This window comes from Lepidochelys kempii, chromosome 7 (assembly GCF_965140265.1).
Source record: "Lepidochelys kempii isolate rLepKem1 chromosome 7, rLepKem1.hap2, whole genome shotgun sequence".
Classification (NCBI taxonomy): Eukaryota; Metazoa; Chordata; order Testudines; family Cheloniidae; genus Lepidochelys; species Lepidochelys kempii.
Genome location: NC_133262.1, coordinates 120274393 through 120296993, shown reverse-complemented (window position 1 = coordinate 120296993; position 22601 = coordinate 120274393). Strand labels below are relative to the sequence as shown.

Below are 22601 nucleotides of genomic sequence, written 5' to 3'. Positions count from 1 at the left end.
TTGGTATAAGCATATGGCAGACATGACATAAGTGAAAATGAACACACACACCCCCCGCCACCATCCCCTGCACCCTCTCGCTACTGTGACTCATGTATAAGAAAGCGGCAATGGAAGAAACACTTGTCAGGTGAAGTAGCATTTTCCCACATAACTAAATGTTTCCACCTGGCTTGTGAATTTCAGGCACTGTCATTCCCCTCAGATTACAATCCTCCACCTTTTCCCTGTGAATCCCTCCAGCAATACAGGAGGAAAGGTAAAGATCACTTGTATAAAAATATAGTGCATTATTCAACAGTAAGGACCTAAACACTATAGAAATCCTACAATAAACTGCAGAGTCTGGGCTCTGGATGACTGTGGTTTAGAGCCTTAGAGTATTTGAGAGAAGAAGGAAATATAAGATAAATATATAGATCACACTGGACATTTATAATCTACCCTGAGTAAGGGGTGGCATGTAGCTGCATTGCTCAAGGAGCAGACCAGAAAATGAGCTATGCCAAAGAGTTACTTTTCCTACTTGTTCCCCACTCTGGGTATGTTTGCACTATAATCAGGGAGTGCCATTGCAGGTCATGTAGACATGCCTGAGCTAGCTTTGATCTAGCTCGCTAAGGTCCTGGAGCAGTGAAGCTCTGGCAGCACCAGCTTCAGTGCAGACTAGGTGCCCGAGTAATTACCCAGGGTTTTGGGTGGGCTTGTATAGCCCATGCTGAAGCCTGTACCACCATGGCTTCAGTGCTATGGGTACTCAAACTAGTTAGATTAAAGCTAGCTGAGGTATGTCTACACGTCCTGCTATCATGCCCCATTGGTTTCAGTGTAGAACTACCCCAAGTCTGGGGAGGAGTAAGTTACTTCGCCTCTTAGCGTGGAGCAGCTTACTTGCTCCCTCTGTGCATCCTACCAGCAACTCTGGCCACCAGTGAGCAGAGGTGGATCCAAGACTCCTGTGACTTCCAAGCTCTCTCCGACCCTTGCTCATAGCCAGGCGTTTCAGACAAATAGCTCCTGCTCTCCCCACTGCAGCTGGAGTTACTATCTGAGCAGAGCTGGTCCGGAGAGTAATGGGGAAGGGGCTGCTCTCCTGTACTTCCTCTCTGTGGCCAGGTAAGGGCTGTGACAACATAACACTTGGTAATTGAGGATGGGTAACTAATGTTCGTGTGAATGTTTGCATGTGTGAAGCATCTGCAGAAATAAGGGTCAAGCATGTCATTGTCATTTTGGCAGATCCCAAATGTGGCCTCCTGGCAGATCAAGTGGATTGATTCTAGCTAGGTCCTTAAGGTGGTCTGGCTGGACATTCAGATTTTGTCCATCTTGTTGTGCCACCGAAGCTTTGGCAACCTTGTGATTGCTGGCTGTGCAGCGGCATTTCTTGAACTCACAGTGCCTGAATTTCACATGCTTCATAATTCATTGGTCCTCCATCCTAATACATGTTCGTACCAAGAAAGGCACCAAAACCAGGTGAAGCATGTAGAGAACACTAAATTACTTTCCTTTTATAATTGTTAAAGATACAGTATCAATTTAGAACACAAACTTCTTGCACCCTCCTACAGAATTGTCAGATACACTCTGACGCATTAAACTCTTTAGCTAACTAAGGACGTCTCAGTTGGAGGCCCTGGCATGGTGTATGTATATATACAGCCCACACAAAGATCTGTGCAGGATACTACCTACTACAGAGGCCATTAATTTACCCTTTAATGGATTATTTGATTTATAATTTGTGCTAGCTGACAGCTCTGTGTGTCAGAAGACTGCTGAGGATAAAACATCCTTTTGGTTGTAATCACACTGTACTGTATGTGGAAATAAAAACATAGTAATTCATAGTTCAGTAACAAGCCAGCCAGCCATGGATAAAAAATGGCTTGACTTAAAAACTATGCAAAATAGTAATTCCTCTTGGGAAGTAATATAAATTGGCAAAAGGTTGTTCAGATAGAAGAAAGCTAGCTGTGGATATTTTTTGGATTGTTTAATAACGAAAGGCTGTCAGTTAACCTGCCCAGCCCACAATGCTTCTGCTCTCCAGGATATCCTAATCTCCAACTCAGTAAAATCTCTTGGAAAGGGACTTCTTGGCTGGATTTGAAAGCATGCTTTCAGCTTTGGGGTTCTTTCCAACATTGGGAATACATTTATTTGTTTATTTAAATGAAACTAACCCTGTCCTTTGCAAAAATCACGTGACCCTTCATGTCCTCTTCCACACACAAAGATAGCAGTGTATTTGGGTATGTATCCAGGCACCAGATTTTAAAATATCTGGTCTTCTTCTTCTTGCATTTAGTTTTCCCCTGTTACATTTACATGAGTAATTGTCTGTATATGCACATGCGCAGTTCTAGTGGCAAAGGTTACATCATTGTCTGGGTCATTTAATTGACTTAGTACCACAGCACTGGTCAGCAGTGTTTATGGAGTTGCAGTGTATTCCCAAATCCCTTACTGCACACGATTTCAGGCATCTGCCAAATACATGTGTTGAATCCACTGATCTTTTCATATCACACTGTTACCAGCCGGTCACTGCAATCATTAATCTAATGTATATGCCTCAGTGTTATTTGTGAAAAGTGCTGTGACCCATCGTCATTCTCATTTGATTAACTTTGTCAGTGTCGGTACTCTGGCCAGAGGCTTGGAGTTGGAGAACTGCTGTGTTAAGAGTCTTATGCAAAAATATTTCACTTATCTACCAAGCGAATCTGCATGTATTGAATGTACTGTCCTCCAGTTTTCTGTCACCATTCCTCACAGTCACTATCAGTCACAAACAAAAGCAGCCTCCCAACGTTGTACTAGCAGGTGACTCTCTGGATATAGGACCGTATATGTACGTGTATAGAAGTGGTTCCATAGGATAGTTATACACAGTCACTGATCTCTCTGCCACGCTATCTAACTTGACTTCAAACACCTTGCTGTATATTCTGGGGCTGGAACATGTGAAAAATGCCTTCAGCCAAGGGACCTTTCTACCTCCTAACACCCTCAGTCCCAAACAATCAAAGCCTACATATAAGAAATGGCTGGCTGACCACTTCTGATGTGTGCATGGGTATTTGTGAAGGATTATGCTCATTTTCCTACAGAGACATGCCTTGGCACATGAGTACTTTCATTTAATAATAGCTCTCCCCCCAACATTTGTGCAAACAAAGCACAGTTGTACAAATGTTTGTTGAATAACAAGCCAATAAAGTCATGAAAACAGATGGATAGGATCACAGTTGCATTATTCACTTATATCCACTGCTAGGTCCTGTTATGTGTCCAGCGCTCTAAATAAGGTGGCTCACAGGCTTATTGTTGTTGTCAATGTCCTTTTAGCAGTCTGATTACTGCAATATCATGCCAGCATGAACATCAAATGATCATTTAATGGAATTGTTTTTCTTTGCTAACGTTAAAAGTGATGTCTTGTATGCACAGCTTAGTAGGATAAGGATTTGGTTGAGAGTCTTCTCCTCTCAGGTGCTGTGGTTTAATTTCAAGTTTCAATATAGCTTGAACTTCCAGGCTCAAAATAGTTGAATTCTCTTTTATCCCTTTTTAGAATCATAGAAATGTGGGACTGCAAGGGCCCTTGGGAGGTTACCTAGTTATCCCCCCTGTGCCGATGCAGGATTAAATATACCTAGATCACCCTGACAGATGTTTGGTGAACATTTGTTTTGTCCCATTAGGATGAGATCGCCGAAATGAAGAAAAAACTGAAGATCATGACTCATCAGGTTGATCAGCTTAAAGAAGAGATCACAGCCAAAGAGGCAGCTCTTGTGAAAGTACATCTGGAACATCAACGAATAGAAAAGGAAAAGGAGGCTCTAAAGGTAAGGCACCTTAGTTGTGGGGCGTTTGCCAGGACTCATTAGGAAGGAAAGGACATGGTTTCGAAAGTTCTTTCATATTCCCTGGCCCATGGTACTTTGCTGAACTCTTTAAGAACTATTCTGTAATTGAAGTATAACTCTCAGTGGCCTTTACAGGTATGAGTCTTCCATGTTTGTGATGGAAGAATAGATCCTTTTGTTTCTCTGCACCTAAAATTCTAGTCGTCAGATTCCTAGATTACCTGCTGAAAGTTTAAATTCTCCCTCTCTTTCAAAACCCCAAACTGTGCTCACACATATAGGGTTTTGTGGGTGTGCTGACTGCATCATTCTCTGTATAGTTGGCCCTCAGAATAGGAATTATTATTATAAAATTATTATTATCATAGAATTATGAATTATTTTGCAGAAGAGGATATTATACAAGAGGATAAGACTAAATAATCAGAGTGGTCCCTTCTGGGCTTGGAATCTGACTCTGTGATTACAAGTTTTGTTTCCTTTAACTTTTCATAGAATCACAGAATCATAGAATATCAGAGTTGGAAGGGACCTCTGGAGGTCATCTAGTCCAACCCCCTGCCCAGAGCACGACCAATCCCAACTAAATCATCCCAGCCAGGGCTTTGTCAAGCCTGACCTTAAAAACTTCTAAGGAAGGGGATTCCGCCACCTCCCTAGGTAACGCATTCCAGTGTTTCACCACCCTCCTAGTGAAAAAGTTTTTCCTAATATCCAACCTAAATCTCTCTCACTGCAACTTGAGACCATTACTCCTTGTCCTGTCATCTGCTATCACTGAGAATAGTCTAGATCCATCCTCTTTGGATCTACCTTTCAGGTAGTTAAAAGCAGCTATCAAATCCCCCCTCATTCTTCTCTTCCGTAGACTAAACAATCCCAGCTCCCTCAGCTTCTTCTCATAAGTCATGTGTTCCAGTCCCCTAATCATTTTTGTTGCCCTTCGCTGGACTCTCTCCAATTTATCCACATCCTTCTTGTAGTGTGGGGCCCAAAACTGGACACAGTACTCCAGATGAGGCCTCACCAATGTTGAATAGAGGGGGACGATCACGTCCCTCGATCTGCTCTCTATGCCCCTACTTATATACCCCAAAATGCCATTGGCCTTCTTGGCAACAAGGGCACACTGTTGACTTATATCCAGCTTCTCGTCCACTGTCACCCCTAGGTCCTTTTCTGCAGAACTGCTGCCTAGCCATTCGGTCCCTAGTCTGTAGAGGTGCATTGGATTCTTCTGTCCTTAGTGCAGGCCTCTGCACTTGTCCTTATTGATCCTCGTCAGATTTCTTTTGGCCCAATCCTCCAATTTGTCTAGGTCCCTCTGTATCCTATCCCTACCCTCCAGCGTATCTACCACTCCTCCCAGTTTAGTGTCATCTGCAAACTTGCTGAGGGTGCAATCCACACCATCCTCCAGATCATTAATGAAGATATTGAACAAAACCGGCCCCTGGACCGACCCTTGGGGCACTCCGTTAGATACCGGCTGCCAACTAGACATGGATCTAGACAATCTAGCCAACTTTCTACCCACCTTCTAGTGCATCCATCCAGCCCATACTTCTTTAACTTGCTGACAAGAATACTGTGGGAGACCGTGTCAAAAGCTTTGCTAAAGTCGAGGAATAACACTTCCACTGCTTTCCCTTCATCCACAGAACTAGTTATCTCATCATAGAAGGCAATTAGGTTAGTCAGGCATGACTTTCCCTTGGTGAATCCATGCTGACTGTTCCTGATCACTTTCCTCTCCTCTAAGTGCTTCAGAATTGATTCCTTGAGGACATGCTCCATGGTTTTTCCGGGGACTGAGATGAGGCTGACCGGCCTGTAGTTCCCAGGATCCTCCTTCTTCCCTTTTTCAAAGATTGGCACTACATTAGCCTTTTTCCAGTCTTCCGGGACTTCCCCGGATCGCCATGAGTTTTCAAAGATAATGGCCAATGGCTCTGCAATCACATCCGCCAATTCCTTTAGCACTCTCGGATGCAACGCATCCGGCCCCATGGACTTGTGCACGTCCAGTTTTTCTAAATAGTCCCGAACCACTTCTTCCTTCACAAAGGGCTGGCCACCTCCTCCCCATGCTGTGCTGCCCAGTACAGTAGTCTGGGAGCTGACCTTGTTCGTGAAGACAGAGGCAAAAAAAACATTGAGTACGTTAGCTTTTTCCACATCCTCTGTCACTAGGTTGCCTCCCTCATTCAGTAAGGGGCCCACACTTTCCTTGGGTTTCTTCTTGTTGTCAACATACCTGAAGAAACCCTTCTTGTTACTCTTAATGTCCGTCGCTAGCTGCAACTCCAGGTGTGATTTAGCCTTCCTGATTTCATTCCTACGTGCCCGAGCAATATTTATATACTCATTCCTGGTCCTTTGTCCAATCTTCCACTTCTTGTAAGCCTCTTTTTTGTGTTTAAGATTAGCAAGGATTTCACTGTTAAGCCAAGCTGGTCACCTGCCATATTTACTATTCTTTCTACACATCGGGATGGTTTGTCTCTGTAACCACAATAAGGATTCTTTAAAATACAGCCAGCTCTCCTGGACTCCTTTCCCCCTCATGTTATTCTCCCAGGGGATCCTGCCCATCAGTTCCCTGAGGGAGTCAAAGTCTGTTTTTCTGAAGTCCAGGGTCTGTATTCTGCTGCTTTCCTTTCTTCCTTGTGTCAGGATCCTGAACTCAACCATCTCATCATCACTGCCTCCCAGATTCCCATCCACTTTTGCTTCCCCTACTAATTCTTCCAGGTTTGTGAGCAGCAGGTCAAGAAGAGCTCCGCCCCTAGTTGGTTCCTCCGGCACTTGCACCAGGAAATTGTCCCCTACAGTTTCCAAAAACTTCCTGGATTGTCTGTGCACCTCTGTATTGCTCTCCCAGCAGATATCAGGATGATTGAAGTCTCCCATTAGAACCAGGGCGTGCGATCTAGTAGCTTCTGCGAGTTGCCGGAAGAAAGCCTCGTCCACCTCATCCCCCTGGTCCGGTGGTCTATAGCAGACTCCCACCACGACATCACCCTTGTTGCTCACGCTTCTAAACTTAATCCAGAGACTCTCAGGTTTTTCTGCAGTTTCATACTTGAGCTCTGAGCAGTCATACTGCTCCCTTACATACAGTGCAACTCCCCCACCTTTTCTGGCCTCCCTGTCCTTCCTGAACAGTTTATATCCATCCGTGACAGTACTCCAGTCATGCGAGTTATCCCACCAAGTCTCTGTTATTCCAATCACATCATAATTCTCTGACTTTGCCAGGACCTCCAGTTCTCCCTGCTTGTTTCCCAGGCTTTGTGCATTTGTATATAGGCACTTGAGATAACCCGCTGATTGCCCCTCATTCTCAGTATGAGGCAGGAGCCCTCCCCTCTCTCACGCTCCTGCTCGTGCTTCTTCCCGGTATCCCGCTTCCCTACTTACCTCAGGGCTTTGGTCTCCTTCCCCCAGTGAACCTAGTTTAAAGCCCTCCTCACTAGGTTAGCCAGCCTGCTCGCGAAGATGCTCTTCCCTCTCTTCGTTAGGTGGAGCCCGTCTCTGCCGAGCACTCCTCCTTCTTGGAACACCATTCCATTGTCGAAGAATCCAAAGCCTTCTCTCTGACACCACCTGCGTAGCCATTCGTTGACTTCCACGATTCGACGGTCTCTACCCAGGCCTTTTCCTTCCACAGGGAGGATGGACGAGAACACCACTTGCGCCTCATACTCCTTTATCCTCCTTCCCAGAGCCACATAGTCTGCAGTGATCTGCTCAAGGTCATTCTTGGCAGTATCATTGGTGCCCACGTGGAAAAGCAGGAAGGGGTAGTGGTCTGAGGGCTTGATGAGTCACGGCAGACTCTTCGTCACATCGCGAATCTTAGCCCCTGGCAAGCAGCAGACTTCTCTGTTTTCCCAGTCAGGGCGGCAGATAGATGACTCAGTCCCCCTGAGGAGAGAGTCCCCGACCACCACCACCCGCCTCCTTCTCCTGGGAGTGGTGGTCGTGGAACCCCCAACCTTAGGGCAGTGCATCTCATGCCTTTCAACTGGTGGAGTCTCCTTCTGCTCCCTTCCCTCAGATGTATCATCTGGGCCACTCCCCACAATGGTACCTGTGGAGAGAACATGAAAACGGTTACTTACCTGTATCTGCATTGCTGGTACATGGATGTTCCCCCTTCTTCTGGAGGTCACATGTTGCCAAATTCCTTCACCATCCTCCTGTCCCCGCTGCGCAGCCTGCTCTGAATCTTCAGAACCTTGTCCCCGTAGAAGCATATCCTGACGTCTGTCCAGGAAATCTTCAGTTTCTCTTATGCAACGCAGGGTCGATACCTGTTGCTCCAGACCTTGAACCTTTTCTTTTGTGTCTGTAGCTTTAAGTGCTAACAGTACTACCCCAGTTTTCAGTCCGGTATTGCTGTGTAACTAGCAAGCACAAGCCTTCAGGGAATCAGGTAGTATCTTACAGTAGCTCCCTCTGCCCAGAAAGCAACTTCACTATTGCATGTTCTAGAAAGCAGAAAAATCTGTGTTTAAATAAAAGGAAAGTGGCCCAGCAATCTCTGGTTCTTTTTCTCAGCATTCTCTGTAGTCTCTCCTTGGATATATTATTACATGTGTGTTGACAGCTCAACCCAATTTGCTCCTGTCTCCCAAGTCTGAGAGTTAAAGAAACAATATCCATAGCAGGTCATTTTTCTCTTCACTTACTCCCATAAAAAAATCCCCTGCCATTTTCCATAGTGCTTTCTTTTTGTCAATGTCTCGCTATGGTCCAATGACTCCTTAGGTTTTCAGCCACTGTCAGCATATTACAGTTATGACAGGATGTCAATAGAACTGTATAAAAAGGTGATTCCTCTATCGGTTCTGTCTTAGAGTTGTTATATCAGTTACAGAGAAGCCAAACAGCACCTAATATTCTGTGGGCAGGATTCTGCCTTAACTAGTTCCCAGCCCTGTCTTGTCACCTCAGAATCATCCACCATCAGTTTGACAGCAATTTGATTGCTGCACTGTTTTAGCTACTCAGTTATTCACTAGCAAGTATGTGCATGGGTCAGCATCATATTAGGGACTGGCTTTGGGGCATTGTGGTTTTTTTCACCTATGTGTGTCTGCTGAATGCAGAGGTAGAGAACGGTGAGAGGAATCACTGACATAGGCACAAAAAAGCCCAATTATTCTTGTGGCATGAAGGTTTTAATTTGTTGTGTTTGCACTGATATGAAGAAAGCAGGCTTTGACTGAAAAATCAGTTTAAGTGAAATTGTGTAATGTGGAGGAGTAAGATTCACACAGGTGCTTTTCTGCAAATATGAGGTTTAAGCTTAACGCAGTAACTTACAGAGATGTGTTACATATATGCATGATGGGCGAACTTTACATGAGGCCTGATCCAAAGCCCACTGGAGACAACAGGAGTCTTTCCATTGATTTAGGCAGGTTTTGGATCTGGCCTGTGGTTCGAAGAGGTTTGGTTAAGCGTCCGGATGTTGAGAGATGTGTATCTGAAACCTATCAGAATCTTGACCCTGCAGAATTGAGTGGGAGACTCTGCACAAATAGCGACTACTGAGATTTCTAGCACTCGTGGTTCCATCGCAGGCAGAACGCCCTTGGGAACAGCTTTCTCATCGGGTTGCAGCATTCCTGGTTCTAGCCCTGGCTGGAGATTGAAGGTTAAAAGGCCCTCTTCCCTGAACATTTCAGAATCTAAATAACCATCTGGTTTGAATTTGGTTCTAGATGTTGGCAAAGGTTCAAAGGTATTCTCATTTTTTTTCAAAATGGGTTCTCCTGTTTCTAATAACACTCTGGGCCAGATCCTCACCTGGCTTCAAAGAAGCAGCACTGATTTACACCAGTTGAGGATCTGACCCTTTATCTGCATATAATGTGACTATGTGTGTAACCAAGTTTTGTTTCTCTTACCTTCTGTATATAAGACCCCAATACTGTAGCTATTGAAACCAGGTTTCAGAGTAACAGCCGTGTTAGTCTGTATTCGCAAAAAGAAAAGGAGTACTTGTGGCACCTTAGAGACTAACCAATTTATTAGAGCATAAGCTTTCGTGAGCTACAGCTCACTTCCTCAGATGCATATCGTGGAAACTGCAGCAGGCTTTATATATACACACAGAGAATATGAAACAATACCTACTCCCACCCCACTGTCCTGCTGGTAATAGCTATCACCAGCAGGAGAGTGAATTTGTGTGGGGGGGTGGAGGGTGAGAAAACCTGGATTTGTGCTGGAAATGGCCCACCTGATGATCACTTTAGATAGCTATTACCAGCAGGACAGTGGGGTGGGAGTAGGTATTGTTTCATATTCTCTGTGTATATATAAAGCCTGCTGCAGTTTCCACGATATGCATCTGAGGAAGTGAGCTGTAGCTCACGAAAGCTTATGCTCTAATAAATTGGTTAGTCTCTAAGGTGCCACAAGTACTCCTTTTCTTCTATTGAAACCACTAATCCCACCAGACTTATGCTTGAGTTTGTAGGGCCATGGAATGACTAGCAGTGGTTAGATTCTTTACTGTACCCGCCAGCCCAGATTTATATGTACTCAATGCATTCCACTGAGGGGATTTGTTTATGTCAGTGTTTCCTGCCAACATCTAATGCCACATCTTGTTTACAACTTGTATTTTCTGTGGCATAAGGAGAATGCTGAATTTTGATATATTAAAAAAATATTACAAAGCATTGCCAAATGCCTGGGCAATTTTACATTTGTAGACAGCTTTTACACACTGTTGATTGCATTTTAATGTAAAGTGGCTTACATTTGTGTTCTGGTGATGGATTCTGATCAGCATCCAACACTGAGTATGAGAGATATGAATGTTGCAGAGATGGAAAAATAAAAGTTTTATTAAAGAAAACAAGAGCGGAACAAGATCTTTTATTATGATGATGGAATTGTAGTTTCTGTCCTCTTAAATTATTGCTGTTTCAGGCACACCCTTCATCACATTCTGATTCTCTCATGTTTGTATGGTGCTTTTTCTCAGGAAGCACCTTGGAATCAGATCCTAGCTAAAGCATTTCTTTTATTTGTGTCCAGGCTTAAAAGCGTTTGAACCTGTACAAACAGACCTCATTAAGATAGTGCCATCTTGACTACGGCTAATTGCCTAACAGTGCTAGATATCTGTTTAGTAATCCAGCAAGACCTTATTACTCTTTCTGTGGATAAATGTGTTAAATTTTAGAACTCATGACAATGGTCAAGTCCTATCTGTAGCACAGGTAGATAGTTTGCAAGCTGTCTCCACACAGTTTTGCAAAGGCGTATCACTCCTGATCAGTGGTGACCCCTGCTATTCCAGCCTTCTCCGCCTCACTCTCAAATCTGCTAAAGCACTTTAATTTTGACTTTCAGAGCCTTCTGCTATTCCATATCTGGCTGTGACACATTTTTGCCCATGAGCCTTAATCCTGACTACAACAACCCTTGTTATTCCAGTCCTAGCCCTCTTCATAGCTAATCTCACAACTCTTCTGAACTGTACCAAGTTTTGCAAGATGGTGTGGCAAATTGCTGGCACTACTATGATGGGTCTCGCGCTTTCTCTTCGGGGGGGGGGTGTTTCAGGGCACCATTTCTTGCTCCTGAACTGGGGTATTAACTGCTCCACTCGTATCCTAGAGGAGGGGAGTGGAAAGGGAGGGACCCAGGCCCGCCCTCTACTTCGCGTCCCAGCCCAGGGAACCTAGGGATAGCGGTAAACCACTAGAGCTAGCGGTTCTTTTCCCTGGGCTACTTCCCTCTCCTGCCCTTCAGCTTGTGGGACTTCCTGCCCTCCCTCTGCACAAACCAGGTATCCCTTTACCTAGGGTCTTGGTCTTCTTAGCCCACCACAGCACTTCTCCAAACTCTCCTCTGCTTCCCTCCAAACTGCTCTCGGCTCCAACGCCAATCCGCTCTGCTTCAACCCCTCCAAACTGCTCTCTGCTCCAACGCCAATCCACTCTGCTTCAACCCCTCCAAACTGCTCTCGGCTCCAACGCCAATCCACTCTGCTTCAACCCCTCCAAACTGCTCTCGGTTCCAACGCCAATCCACTCTGCTTCAACCCCTCCAAACTGCTCTCGGTTCCAACGCCAATCCGCTCTGCTTCAACCCCTCCAAACTGCTCTCTGCTCCAACGCCAATCCACTCTGCTTCAACCCCTCCAAACTGCTCTCTGCTCCAACGCCAATCCACTCTGCTTCAACTCCTCCAAACTGCTCTCGGCTCCAACGCCAATCCACTCTGCTTCAACCCCTCCAAACTGCTCTCGGCTCCACCGCCAATCCGCTCTGCTTCAACCCCTCCAAACTGCTCTCTGCTCCAACGCCAATTTAATCTACTTCAACCCCTCCAAACTGCTCTCTGCTCCAACGCCAATCCACTCTGCTTCAACCCCTCCAAACTGCTCTCTGCTCCACCGCCAATCCACTCTGCTTCAACTCCTCCAAACTGCTCTCGGCTCCAATGCCAATCCGCTCTGCTTCAACCCCTCCAAACTGCTCTCTGCTCCAACGCCAATCCACTCTGCTTCAACCCCTCCAAACTGCTCTCTGCTCCACCGCCAATCCACTCTGCTTCAACTCCTCCAAACTGCTCTCTGCTCCAACGCCAATCCACTCTGCTTCAACCCCTCCAAACTGCTCTCTGCTCCAACGCCAATCCACTCTGCTTCAACCCCTCCAAACTGCTCTCGGCTCCAACGCCAATCCACTCTGCTTCAACTCCTCCAAACTGCTCTCGGCTCCAACGCCAATCCGCTCTGCTTCAACCCCTCCCAACTGCTCTCGGCTCCAACGCCAATTTAATCTACTTCAACCCCTCCAAACTGCTCTCTGCTCCAACGCCAATCCACTCTGCTTCAACTCCTCCAAACTGCTCTCGGCTCCAACGCCAATCCACTCTGCTTCAACCCCTCCAAACTGCTCTCGGCTCCAACGCCAATCCGCTCTGCTTCAACCCCTCCAAACTGCTCTCTGCTCCAACGCCAATCCACTCTGCTTCAACTCCTCCAAACTGCTCTCGGCTCCAACGCCAATCCACTCTGCTTCAACCCCTCCAAACTGCTCTCGGCTCCAACGCCAATCCGCTCTGCTTCAACCCCTCCAAACTGCTCTCGGCTCCAACGCCAATCCACTCTGCTTCAACTCCTCCAAACTGCTCTCTGCTCCAACGCCAATTTAATCTACTTCAACCCCTCCAAACTGCTCTCTGCTCCAACGCCAATCCACTCTGCTTCAACTCCTCCAAACTGCTCTCGGCTCCAACGCCAATCCGCTCTGCTTCAACCCCTCCAAACTGCTCTCTGCTCCAACGCCAATTTAATCTACTTCAACCCCTCCAAACTGCTCTCGGCTCCAACGCCAATCCGCTCTGCTTCAACCCCTCCAAACTGCTCTCTGCTCCAACGCCAATTTAATCTACTTCAACCCCTCCAAACTGCTCTCTGCTCCAACGCCAATCCACTCTGCTTCAACTCCTCCAAACTGCTCTCTGCTCCACCGCCAATCCACTCTGCTTCAACTCCTCCAAACTGCTCTCTGCTCCACCGCCAATCCACTCTGCTTCAACTCCTCCAAACTGCTCTCGGCTCCAACGCCAATCCACTCTGCTTCAACCCCTCCAAACTGCTCTCTGCTCCAACGCCAATTTAATCTACTTCAACCCCTCCAAACTGCTCTCTGCTCCAACGCCAATCCACTCTGCTTCAACTCCTCCAAACTGCTCTCGGCTCCAACGCCAATCCGCTCTGCTTCAACCCCTCCAAACTGCTCTCTGCTCCAACGCCAATTTAATCTACTTCAACCCCTCCAAACTGCTCTCTGCTCCAACGCCAATCCACTCTGCTTCAACTCCTCCAAACTGCTCTCTGCTCCACCGCCAATCCACTCTGCTTCAACTCCTCCAAACTGCTCTCGGCTCCAACGCCAATCCACTCTGCTTCAACCCCTCCAAACTGCTCTCTGCTCCAACGCCAATTTAATCTACTTCAACCCCTCCAAACTGCTCTCTGCTCCAACGCCAATCCACTCTGCTTCAACTCCTCCAAACTGCTCTCGGCTCCAACGCCAATCCACTCTGCTTCAACCCCTCCAAACTGCTCTCGGCTCCAACGCCAATCCACTCTGCTTCAACCCCTCCAAACTGCTCTCGGCTCCACCGCCAATCCACTCTGCTTCAACCCCTCCAAACTGCTCTCGGCTCCACCGCCAATCCACTCTGCTTCAACTCCTCCAAACTGCTCTCGGCTCCAATGCCAATCCACTCTGCTTCAACCCCTCCAAACTGCTCTTTGCTCCAACGCCAATCCGCTCTGCTTCAACCCCTCCAAACTGCTCTCTTCTCCAACGCTAATCCGCTCTGTTTCAACCCCTCCAAACTGCTCTCGGCTCCAATGCCAATCCACTCTGCTTCAACCCCTCCAAACTGCTCTCTGCTCCAACGCCAATTTAATCTACTTCAACCCCTCCAAACTGCTCTCTGCTCCAACGCCAATCCACTCTGCTTCAACTCCTCCAAACTGCTCTCTGCTCCAACGCCAATCCACTCTGCTTCAACCCCTCCAAACTGCTTTTGGCTCCAACGCCAATCCACTCTGCTTCAACCCCTCCAAACTGCTCTCGGCTCCAATGCCAATCCACTCTGCTTCAACTCCTCCTCTTGTCTGATTGAAGCGGGGGGGTTTTATCATGTGACTGGCTTCAGGTGCTTTAATTAATTTATAGCGAACTTTCTTCCCTCTACAGGGAATAAGGCTCCCTTCTAACACTCTCCTGCTGCCCTCTGGCCATGCGGTATCACAATGGATTAACCTCTTTTAGGCACTAGGATGAGATCCTCACACTTACGTTTACTTGCAACCTAAGCTAGCTTCGAATCCAACTCTGCTGTGTTGTAACAGCAGACAGCAACTGACCCCTACCATCTCCAGCATTTTTTCTTTATTTTCATTATACGAAGTGCCCCTGAAATACAGATCAAGACATTGCCATAAATGTAGAGAAATCTTTCCGAATTTCTCAAGGGTATAAAGTTTGATACAAAAATGGCTGACGTGCTGTTTACACCATTTCTTTCTGACTCTCTGTGTGTTCGCTTGTATTTCTTATTTGCTCTTGAGAACTAGCAACATGTGCACAACACAGGAAACTAAATTAAAGTACGAGGCGATCTCTAAACCCTAACCCTAAATTACCACGTTTATGTAGTGGGAAGTTGTTGCTAAGCACAGTTTACCTATAGTCTTTGCTTTTGTCAGGCTGAGCTGCTGAAGATGAAACAACAAGCCCTGGAGACCAAACATTTTATTGAAAAACAGGAGGCAGAAGAGAGAAAACTCCTGAAAATTATTGCTGAGGCTGATGCTGAGAGGCTGAGGCAGAAGAAGGAATTAGACCAGGTAAGAAGGTCTAATTAAGAAGGAGCTTCTCCTTCTTGATTATCATTCCAACTCACAGAAACAATCCTTTGTTCCTTTTCTTCCTCCCACCCGCTTTTTAAGGAACAGATCTTCAGCTGGGGTAAATTGATGGTGCTCCATTGAAATCAACCTGTTACTGTATTGATGGCAACTGAATGACTTCAATTTACATAACCTGATCCTACACTGGGGGGGAGATATAGGTCCTTAACAAGTTTTCATTCACCGATAAAGAAATAACGTTTTGATTGAACTGCTCTTGACTGATGAAGATACAGGCCCTGATGTTCTATGACTGACAGCTTTATAGCTTAATATCTTGCCTTGTTCTGCATTCCTAGGTTATCAGCGAGAGAGACATCTTGGGGTCGCAGCTTGTTCGGCGCAATGATGAATTAGCTCTGCTTTATGAAAAGATCAAAATCCAGCAGTCCATCCTAAACAAGGGGGAGACTCAGTACCGGCAGAGAATGGAAGACATCCGACTCCTCAAGCTGGAGATCAAGAAACTTCGGCGGGAGAAGGGAATACTTTGCAAGAGCGTGGCTAATGTGGAGGAACTCAGGTAGAAAGGCAGAATGAATAAATTTCACTAGCGGCTGCAGGCATGACATTACATTTGAGACACACGAGAAAGCTTGTTTTCACACATGGTAAAGATTTGTAATGACAAACAAGGTGCTCCGAAGGAGGGTTTGCTTTATCTGACCTCAAACACTAACTAGTTTAAATTCATAAACCAGTTGATCAGTAATTAGAAAAAAAAATGCCTGGATCTAAAGGAAGCCATATCCAAAATTCACCCTGGACTTGTGAGTTGCTGGTGACATTACAAGCTTGACAGACAGCAGGAGAAAAGGTGTTCACAGTCCGGCGAGCTACTTAGTGGTGCCCAGGGCCCACATTAGTGGAACTGCTTTTTATTAGGCAATCCATAGAGGAAGGAGAACATTTGACATATTTATAACAAACTCCCATATGTTTTCAGCATTCCATCCTGCTAGATTTATATGTGAGTCTGACCAGTGAGGAAGATTTAGTTAAATTTTCATTGAAGGTTGTGTTTCTTTAAAAGCACAGTTTTATAGCCCAGACTGATTTATCTTCTCCTACTTTGACTTAATGTTTTCCTTCTTTTTTTTTAACCTTACTATACTTGAGGCATATTCTTTCCTGGTGGGAAAACATTGTCATTTGCTGTACAATCTCTGGGGGACTAATAAAGAAACAGAGCTGTGTTTCCAGCAGGTAACCATGTCCCAAAATCTGGAGATGGAGGGTGTGGTACTGCCCTCATTCACACAATTCTGGTATAACCCCGTTGGGTGAGATTCCCATCTGGGGATTGATTGATTTCCGTGGGGTTATGCTGATTTACCCCAGCTGAGGTTCTGGCCCATTGACTGCAGTCGGGTTATGCCAATTTTGGAGAAACAGGCCCAGGATTTTAACAACTGTGGCTCACATTCACTGCCTGCAAACAAAGGCAGGGGTTGAGCCTGCTGCTCAAATGTATTGGACTGGATGCCTGTTCCTTTATTGAAATGCAAGGAATGTATTGAAGTATAGTGTGGTGCCTGCCACCATGGGTGGATCAATTCTTGCTAACTACAGCAGCAAGCCTACACTTCAATGAACTCCCAAACCATTACTAAAACTGCCAGCTGAAGGAGTCCTTTTATCATTTGTACAACTAATTAGATTTAACCCAGTTCTGCCATAAGCTTTCTTGGCTTGCCAATGGGAGATGCCTTTTTTCCCTTCCCCTACTCCATCCAAATCTACACTCAGGACCCTGCAGCATCAGGATTTTCCAAACAGCCAGCCAAATTCAGCTGAGGATTTTGGCAGCTTCAGAGGTGGAAATCCACTGGGGGAGGGCGAAGTGGGAAGGCAAAGCAGCCATTACCTCCCCTTTGCCGGGTGGCGGGGAGTTGCAGGTGCCCAGCACAGCACTGGCTCCAACCAAGGATGTCGTATAGGCAGGGCTGCTGGAGAATGTGCTGATTCAGCATGTGCCCACAACAGCCTTGATTGCCAAGGTTCTTAGGGGAGTGCCCAGCAACTATTAAATCAGCCTGTGCTAAGTGGTGAAAGACTTCTGGAGCATGTGGGTGAGGTCAGAATGGGGAAGTGTAAAATCTTCTTTGAGTGGTTGCATATGTCTGTTCCACTTAGACGAGTGCAACACATGTCAAAGGACAAGAGTTGCAGTATGGGTAAGTAACTGTCTTTTACAACCCCCCCCCCCCCAGGCCAGCTACGGTGAATCTGGCCCGATGTTTATTAAACTGTTCTGTGAAGTGAGGCTCACACAATAAAGGCTACAACTGCGCCTTTGTTAGGAGGAGAAATTATATGATTAGTTTTAAATTAAGATATTAAAGTCAAGGAGGCTTTACTATTGCATGTGATAGAAGGGGATAGGTGATAATAACATGCCCACTGTGCAGGCCCCCCAGACTTTTGCCCTCCACTTCACTCCAGCTCCCAAGCTGCTGTTGAATGCAGTTTGAAACTAGTGGTGAATGACTTGATGTCTAACCCACAGGCAGTTTGGAATTAGGGTGACAAACTGCCTGACCTGCTTACAGCTGTCCTGTATACTTACAGAGTCCTGTGTTGTGGGAGTACCAGGGACATGTTTATTTTACCGTATGTGTGTAACAGCGTCACTGTGTTCTGAGCCCTTCAAGGACATGTAGCGAGAGACTATGACTAGGAACCAAACTTGGGTTTCCTGCAGTGTAGTGACCACTATGCTGGACCATATTTATCTGTTTTCTTAACTGGACTGAGATGCTCCGTCTCATAATTCATTCCTCAAAACAATCTAAAGTGCGGCCTTTAGTGAATACTATGGACCATGTGTGATCCCTGTGGGATGAAATGCTGTAGTCAGAATCAAGTTATTAGGCTCAATGCGGGGGTAACTGGGTAAAATTCTATGGCCTGTGTTAAGCAGGAAGTCAGACTAATGATCCTTTCTAGCCTTAAATCTATGAAATAGCTAGAAAAATTCCAAGCAGTGAGATCTATTAAATTGAGAAATAGTGGGAAGTGGTGAAAAGCCCTCACTTGAGTCATTAAGACTAGATGAAGCAATAGAAAATATATCACGGGGCTACAACCAAGCAGTAGGATGGGAAGGATTTTTGGGTGACCACATGAGTCTCTTCCATCGCTAATGATCCTGCGTGTAAGGGAATGAAGAGTTAATGCTAATGCTGATGTTTGATTTCTTTGTGAAAGTTCATGGTTGGTTTTTTTTTTGTCCTGAACTTAAGGCAGGAGGTTTATCACATGCAGAAGGAGCTACTGAAGGAACGAACTCGATGCAGAGCCCTTGAGGAAGAGCTGGAGAACCCCATGAATGTTCACAGATGGAGAAAATTGGAGGTAATATTTTAGCATAACATTATCATGAGCACCAAAAAGGCCATATTTCCAAATCAACAGCATAGCGCAAGTCATACTTTGTTTAATGTTATGCAAAGTGGCATTTAGAGGGGCAGGCAGAGTGAAATTTCCATAGTCCCGATGGTGGTTAACTGCTGAATGGCTCCTTCACACAATGCAATCAGTGTTATTTTTGTGTTGCTTCCGTAATGTACAATTGCAAAAGGCTTTGCTAAAGAGGATAGGGAGGTCTCGAGTTGAGATTTAAAGGGAAATGATTCATTAGAAGGGATGAACAGAGAGATTGTTCAAAGAAGAAAAGACAGTGAAGGTATGACCCTCTCTTCACTCAGGATGGAAAGTAGTGTGGGACAGAAATGAGAGGGGTTAGGATGAGAGTAGTGGAACAGGGAGTGGGTGGATCTGAGGTCAGAGAGGTAAGCGGCCAGTGAGGGGAAGAACAGGCAACCAAATAAATAATGGTCAGTTTCCAATGCAAACCGCTGTGGTTAACATAATGTAAATTGTTATGTATGAAGCGAGTCCAAATTTTCACAGTATCCAACCCTGCCAAATGAAGACTAAAAAACCCCAACCTGTTAAGCACAAACCAAATATATGAGCATCAATTGACACCACTGGGTATTTCTCAGATTACCTCAGAGCCATCTGAGATCTCTTTTGCATACGCTTGGTCTCTGATCTGATGCCGAGGGTTTGCTTAGCTGCCTTAGTAAATGAGTGATAACATGCTAGCCCCCAAAGAAGTGCATCTGAAGATTTTGGCTGTGGTGCCTAATATGATAGTTAATTTCTGATCTTTCAGTGCTGAGTTTAAAGCTACACAGTGTGCTGACCTTTTCTCCTGGAATGGAGATAAAATACAGGATGCTGAAGTGCACTGAGGAGATCTAAGCACAATCTCCAGCAGCTCCAGATAAAAACGGGAAATCATGCCATTCAAAAAATCAAGGTGGTAGGGGACTGGATGTATCAGGGGACTGATAATGGGAGATGAAGCCTTTCAATTCTAGGTCACTGGTTTGGACCTGGAACACTGAAAGGTCAGCAGATGGTAACAAACATATGAAATGATTTTGATGGGGTCTCGGTCCAATTCCTTATGAATAAACATCGCCATGACAAAAGATACCACTACAGTTGTCATGAATTAGCACCCAGTTTGGCAATGGTCTAAGAAGGGCCAATGACTGAATGGGTCCTGGGGGCCTGGACTCCCTTTATTATTCCTTAATAACTGAACTTAAGAATGGCCATAGTGGGTCAGACCAATGGTCCATCTAGCCCCGTATCGTGTCTTCTGATAGTGGCCAGTGCCAGGTGCTTCAGAGGGAATACAGAACAGGCAATCATCAGGTGATCCATCCCCTGTCATCCACTCCCAGCTTCTGGCAAACAGAGCCTAGGGACACTCAGAGCATGGTGGGCAGGGATGCAACTGGGTAGAGATACATGAGTGCCAGGAGAAGGGAAAAATGTGGACAAAGCATGCTCTTTTTCCTGTGCTGCACACGTTCAGTGGCTAGAATTCAGTGCTGTGCACACATTCAGTGGCTAGAGAACTCCAGTATAGTGGCTGCAGTCTGCCCCCTTTGTAAGCACTAGATTCAGTTTAAAAACGGGATGCCATAAATAGGGGAGTTTTAAAGACTCAGAATAGTAACATAGGGGGAAGGTCCTCCAGGATCTCCTCCACCACTCCCAAGGACAATGTTGCAGTGTCCCTCCCTCTGGTTCAAGAGGACAGGATCCAGCTCCCTTGGGAGCTCCTCTTTGTCTGGGTTCTTATATGCATCCAGCAGCATGGTTTCTGAATGCTTGTGCTGCTCCATGTATGTCAGTAATGGCTTCTGCTAAAAATGAAGTACTAATCTCCTCCTTCCTCCCCTCCAGTCCCAGGACAAGCTGCATGTGCAGATATTCCAGCCTTGTCAGTTTGGTATTAGGCTGCTGGGACACCCCATCACAAATGTTTGGTTTGAAAGGGACTCTCAAGGTTGGTGGTCATAAACATTGGCCTACCATGGCAGATCTCCCATACTGACAGGCTTACCTTCAGAAGGATTGCTTGTTTATATGCTCTTTTCAACCAGTTCATGCTGCTACTGCGGTAAAAGAGGAACGCAGACACTCAGATTTCATTCAGTCTTATTGGTACACAATAAGGACACGAGGCATAGACTGCTAGGTATAGGCTGTACAGCTGTAATGTAAAAAATAATGTTCTTCTTGAATAGGCCAGTGACCCGAGTACCTATGAATTGATACAGAAGATACACACCCTACAGAAACGGCTCATCAGTAAGACAGAAGAAGTGGTTGAGAAAGAATTGCTTCTTCAGGTACTGTAGCATCATCTCTGTCATCAGTATCTCAACATAGTATAGCTGTTGTACCCTGCATATGCAGCCTCTGGACCATAGGTATGCTCCCAATATTGTTATTAGGATGCCTTTCCTCTGAATTGTGGAGTTTGCTTGTTCTCCTGCATTTCCCTTAGCTAGTGGTAGATGGCAGCACTCACACACACATAGAGAACAAATATCAGCTGGTCAGTTGACTTTTATACTCCAGTCACTGATATCTGGATGACTCTGAAAAATAAAACAAAAGGTTTGATTTATTTTATTTGGCCACCAAAAGCCAAACCAAATAAAAATGAAATCAACCAGGTATTTTCTTCAGTGTCTTGGTAATGACAGGCATGATCAAAAGGACTAAGAAATGCCTGACCAAGGAAATTATGTTTACTTGAAAGCTGATCCATTGATTTATAGGTAGTCATCATCCCAGTAGCAGAACAGGAGATCCTCCAGCCCCTAAATAAAGGGATCAAGAAGAAGAGAGGCTGTTGTATTGCTTTCCTGATGGAGCTGCATATGAGGGGGTTACTCTACCAGCATTCATGCACATTTGCAAATAGAGGACCCCTATTGGGGATAAAGAGAGGGACCGGACCCTGGCTGAGGTTTAAGACTCTAGGAAACAAGCAGCAACTAAGTTCCATACTGTGAAGCCTTTTTCTTCTCTCCCCTTGGCCTTGCTTATTGAGTTTGCTCTGCAGTTGATGTATGCAGCCAGAGTATAGAACACATCTATCCCAAAAGGTCCTACCATACATATTTCAATCTGAATAAAGCCCCTTGTGTTTAAAGATATTTGACATTTTTCCACCTTTAGTTATTGTTCTAAACTGCCCTGGTCTCCCAGGAACTGCTCTGCCATCGCAGGAAGAAATGAAGCTTTTGTTGATTCCTGTCACCAACAGAATCTTTTTCTTATGCTACTGTGAGTGGAAGGTGATAACATGGATATAAACGGGTCCCTTTATGGTAGAGCTGTAAATGCTATGGGCAGACTTGCCACTTCCAAATAGAGGTGAATTTTTTATGGGTCTTTTGTTGCATGCAGGTCAGGTCTTTTCTGGGCCCTTGGGGGAAAGTGAGAATTTTTGATGTTTTGCTATTAATCTCTGGAATGCTGTAAACTGGAGACTGTAATAGATTGGTGGGGCTATGATGGTGGTTCAAAGAACCACACTGCTTTTTGTGTACTTGCGATATGTTGAACACAGTGAGTTTTGTGAATGTTCTCAGATTTCTGGGTAGGCGTGCTGGGTGCTTTGGATGTGTTTAAATCAACACAACAATCCTCGGGCAGAGATGGAATACTGGCAGAAATATATAAATCTGTGGGTCCAAAGGTGGTAACAGCACTCCAGAAGATCCTTACTGACACCTGGGACAATGAAGAAATGCCACAAAACTTCAAAGATGCCACAATTATTCCTTTATTTAAAAATAAAGGCAGCAAAATGGTCTGTGATAACTACTGTGGGATATCTCCTATCTGTTGCTGGAAAAATCTTTGCT

The 22601-nt window shown here is 45.4% G+C and overlaps 1 protein-coding gene across 6 annotated transcripts in view; it reads left to right on the top strand.

The window, feature by feature from the left end:
- The window catches only part of CFAP58 (cilia and flagella associated protein 58), a 450792-nt gene that overhangs the window by 36749 nt on the left and 391442 nt on the right, over positions 1-22601 (top strand). For all 6 annotated transcript variants that reach the window (XR_012160075.1, XM_073354431.1, XM_073354433.1 and 3 more), the window contains 5 exons: positions 3714-3860; positions 15148-15288; positions 15651-15874; positions 18597-18708; positions 20967-21071. Coding sequence is in view for 5 of the 6 variants with exons in the window: in XM_073354431.1 (XP_073210532.1) it covers positions 3714-3860; positions 15148-15288; positions 15651-15874; positions 18597-18708; positions 20967-21071 (729 nt within the window). In the remaining variant the exon portion in view is untranslated. The remainder of the gene's footprint in view (positions 1-3713; positions 3861-15147; positions 15289-15650; positions 15875-18596; positions 18709-20966; positions 21072-22601) is intronic.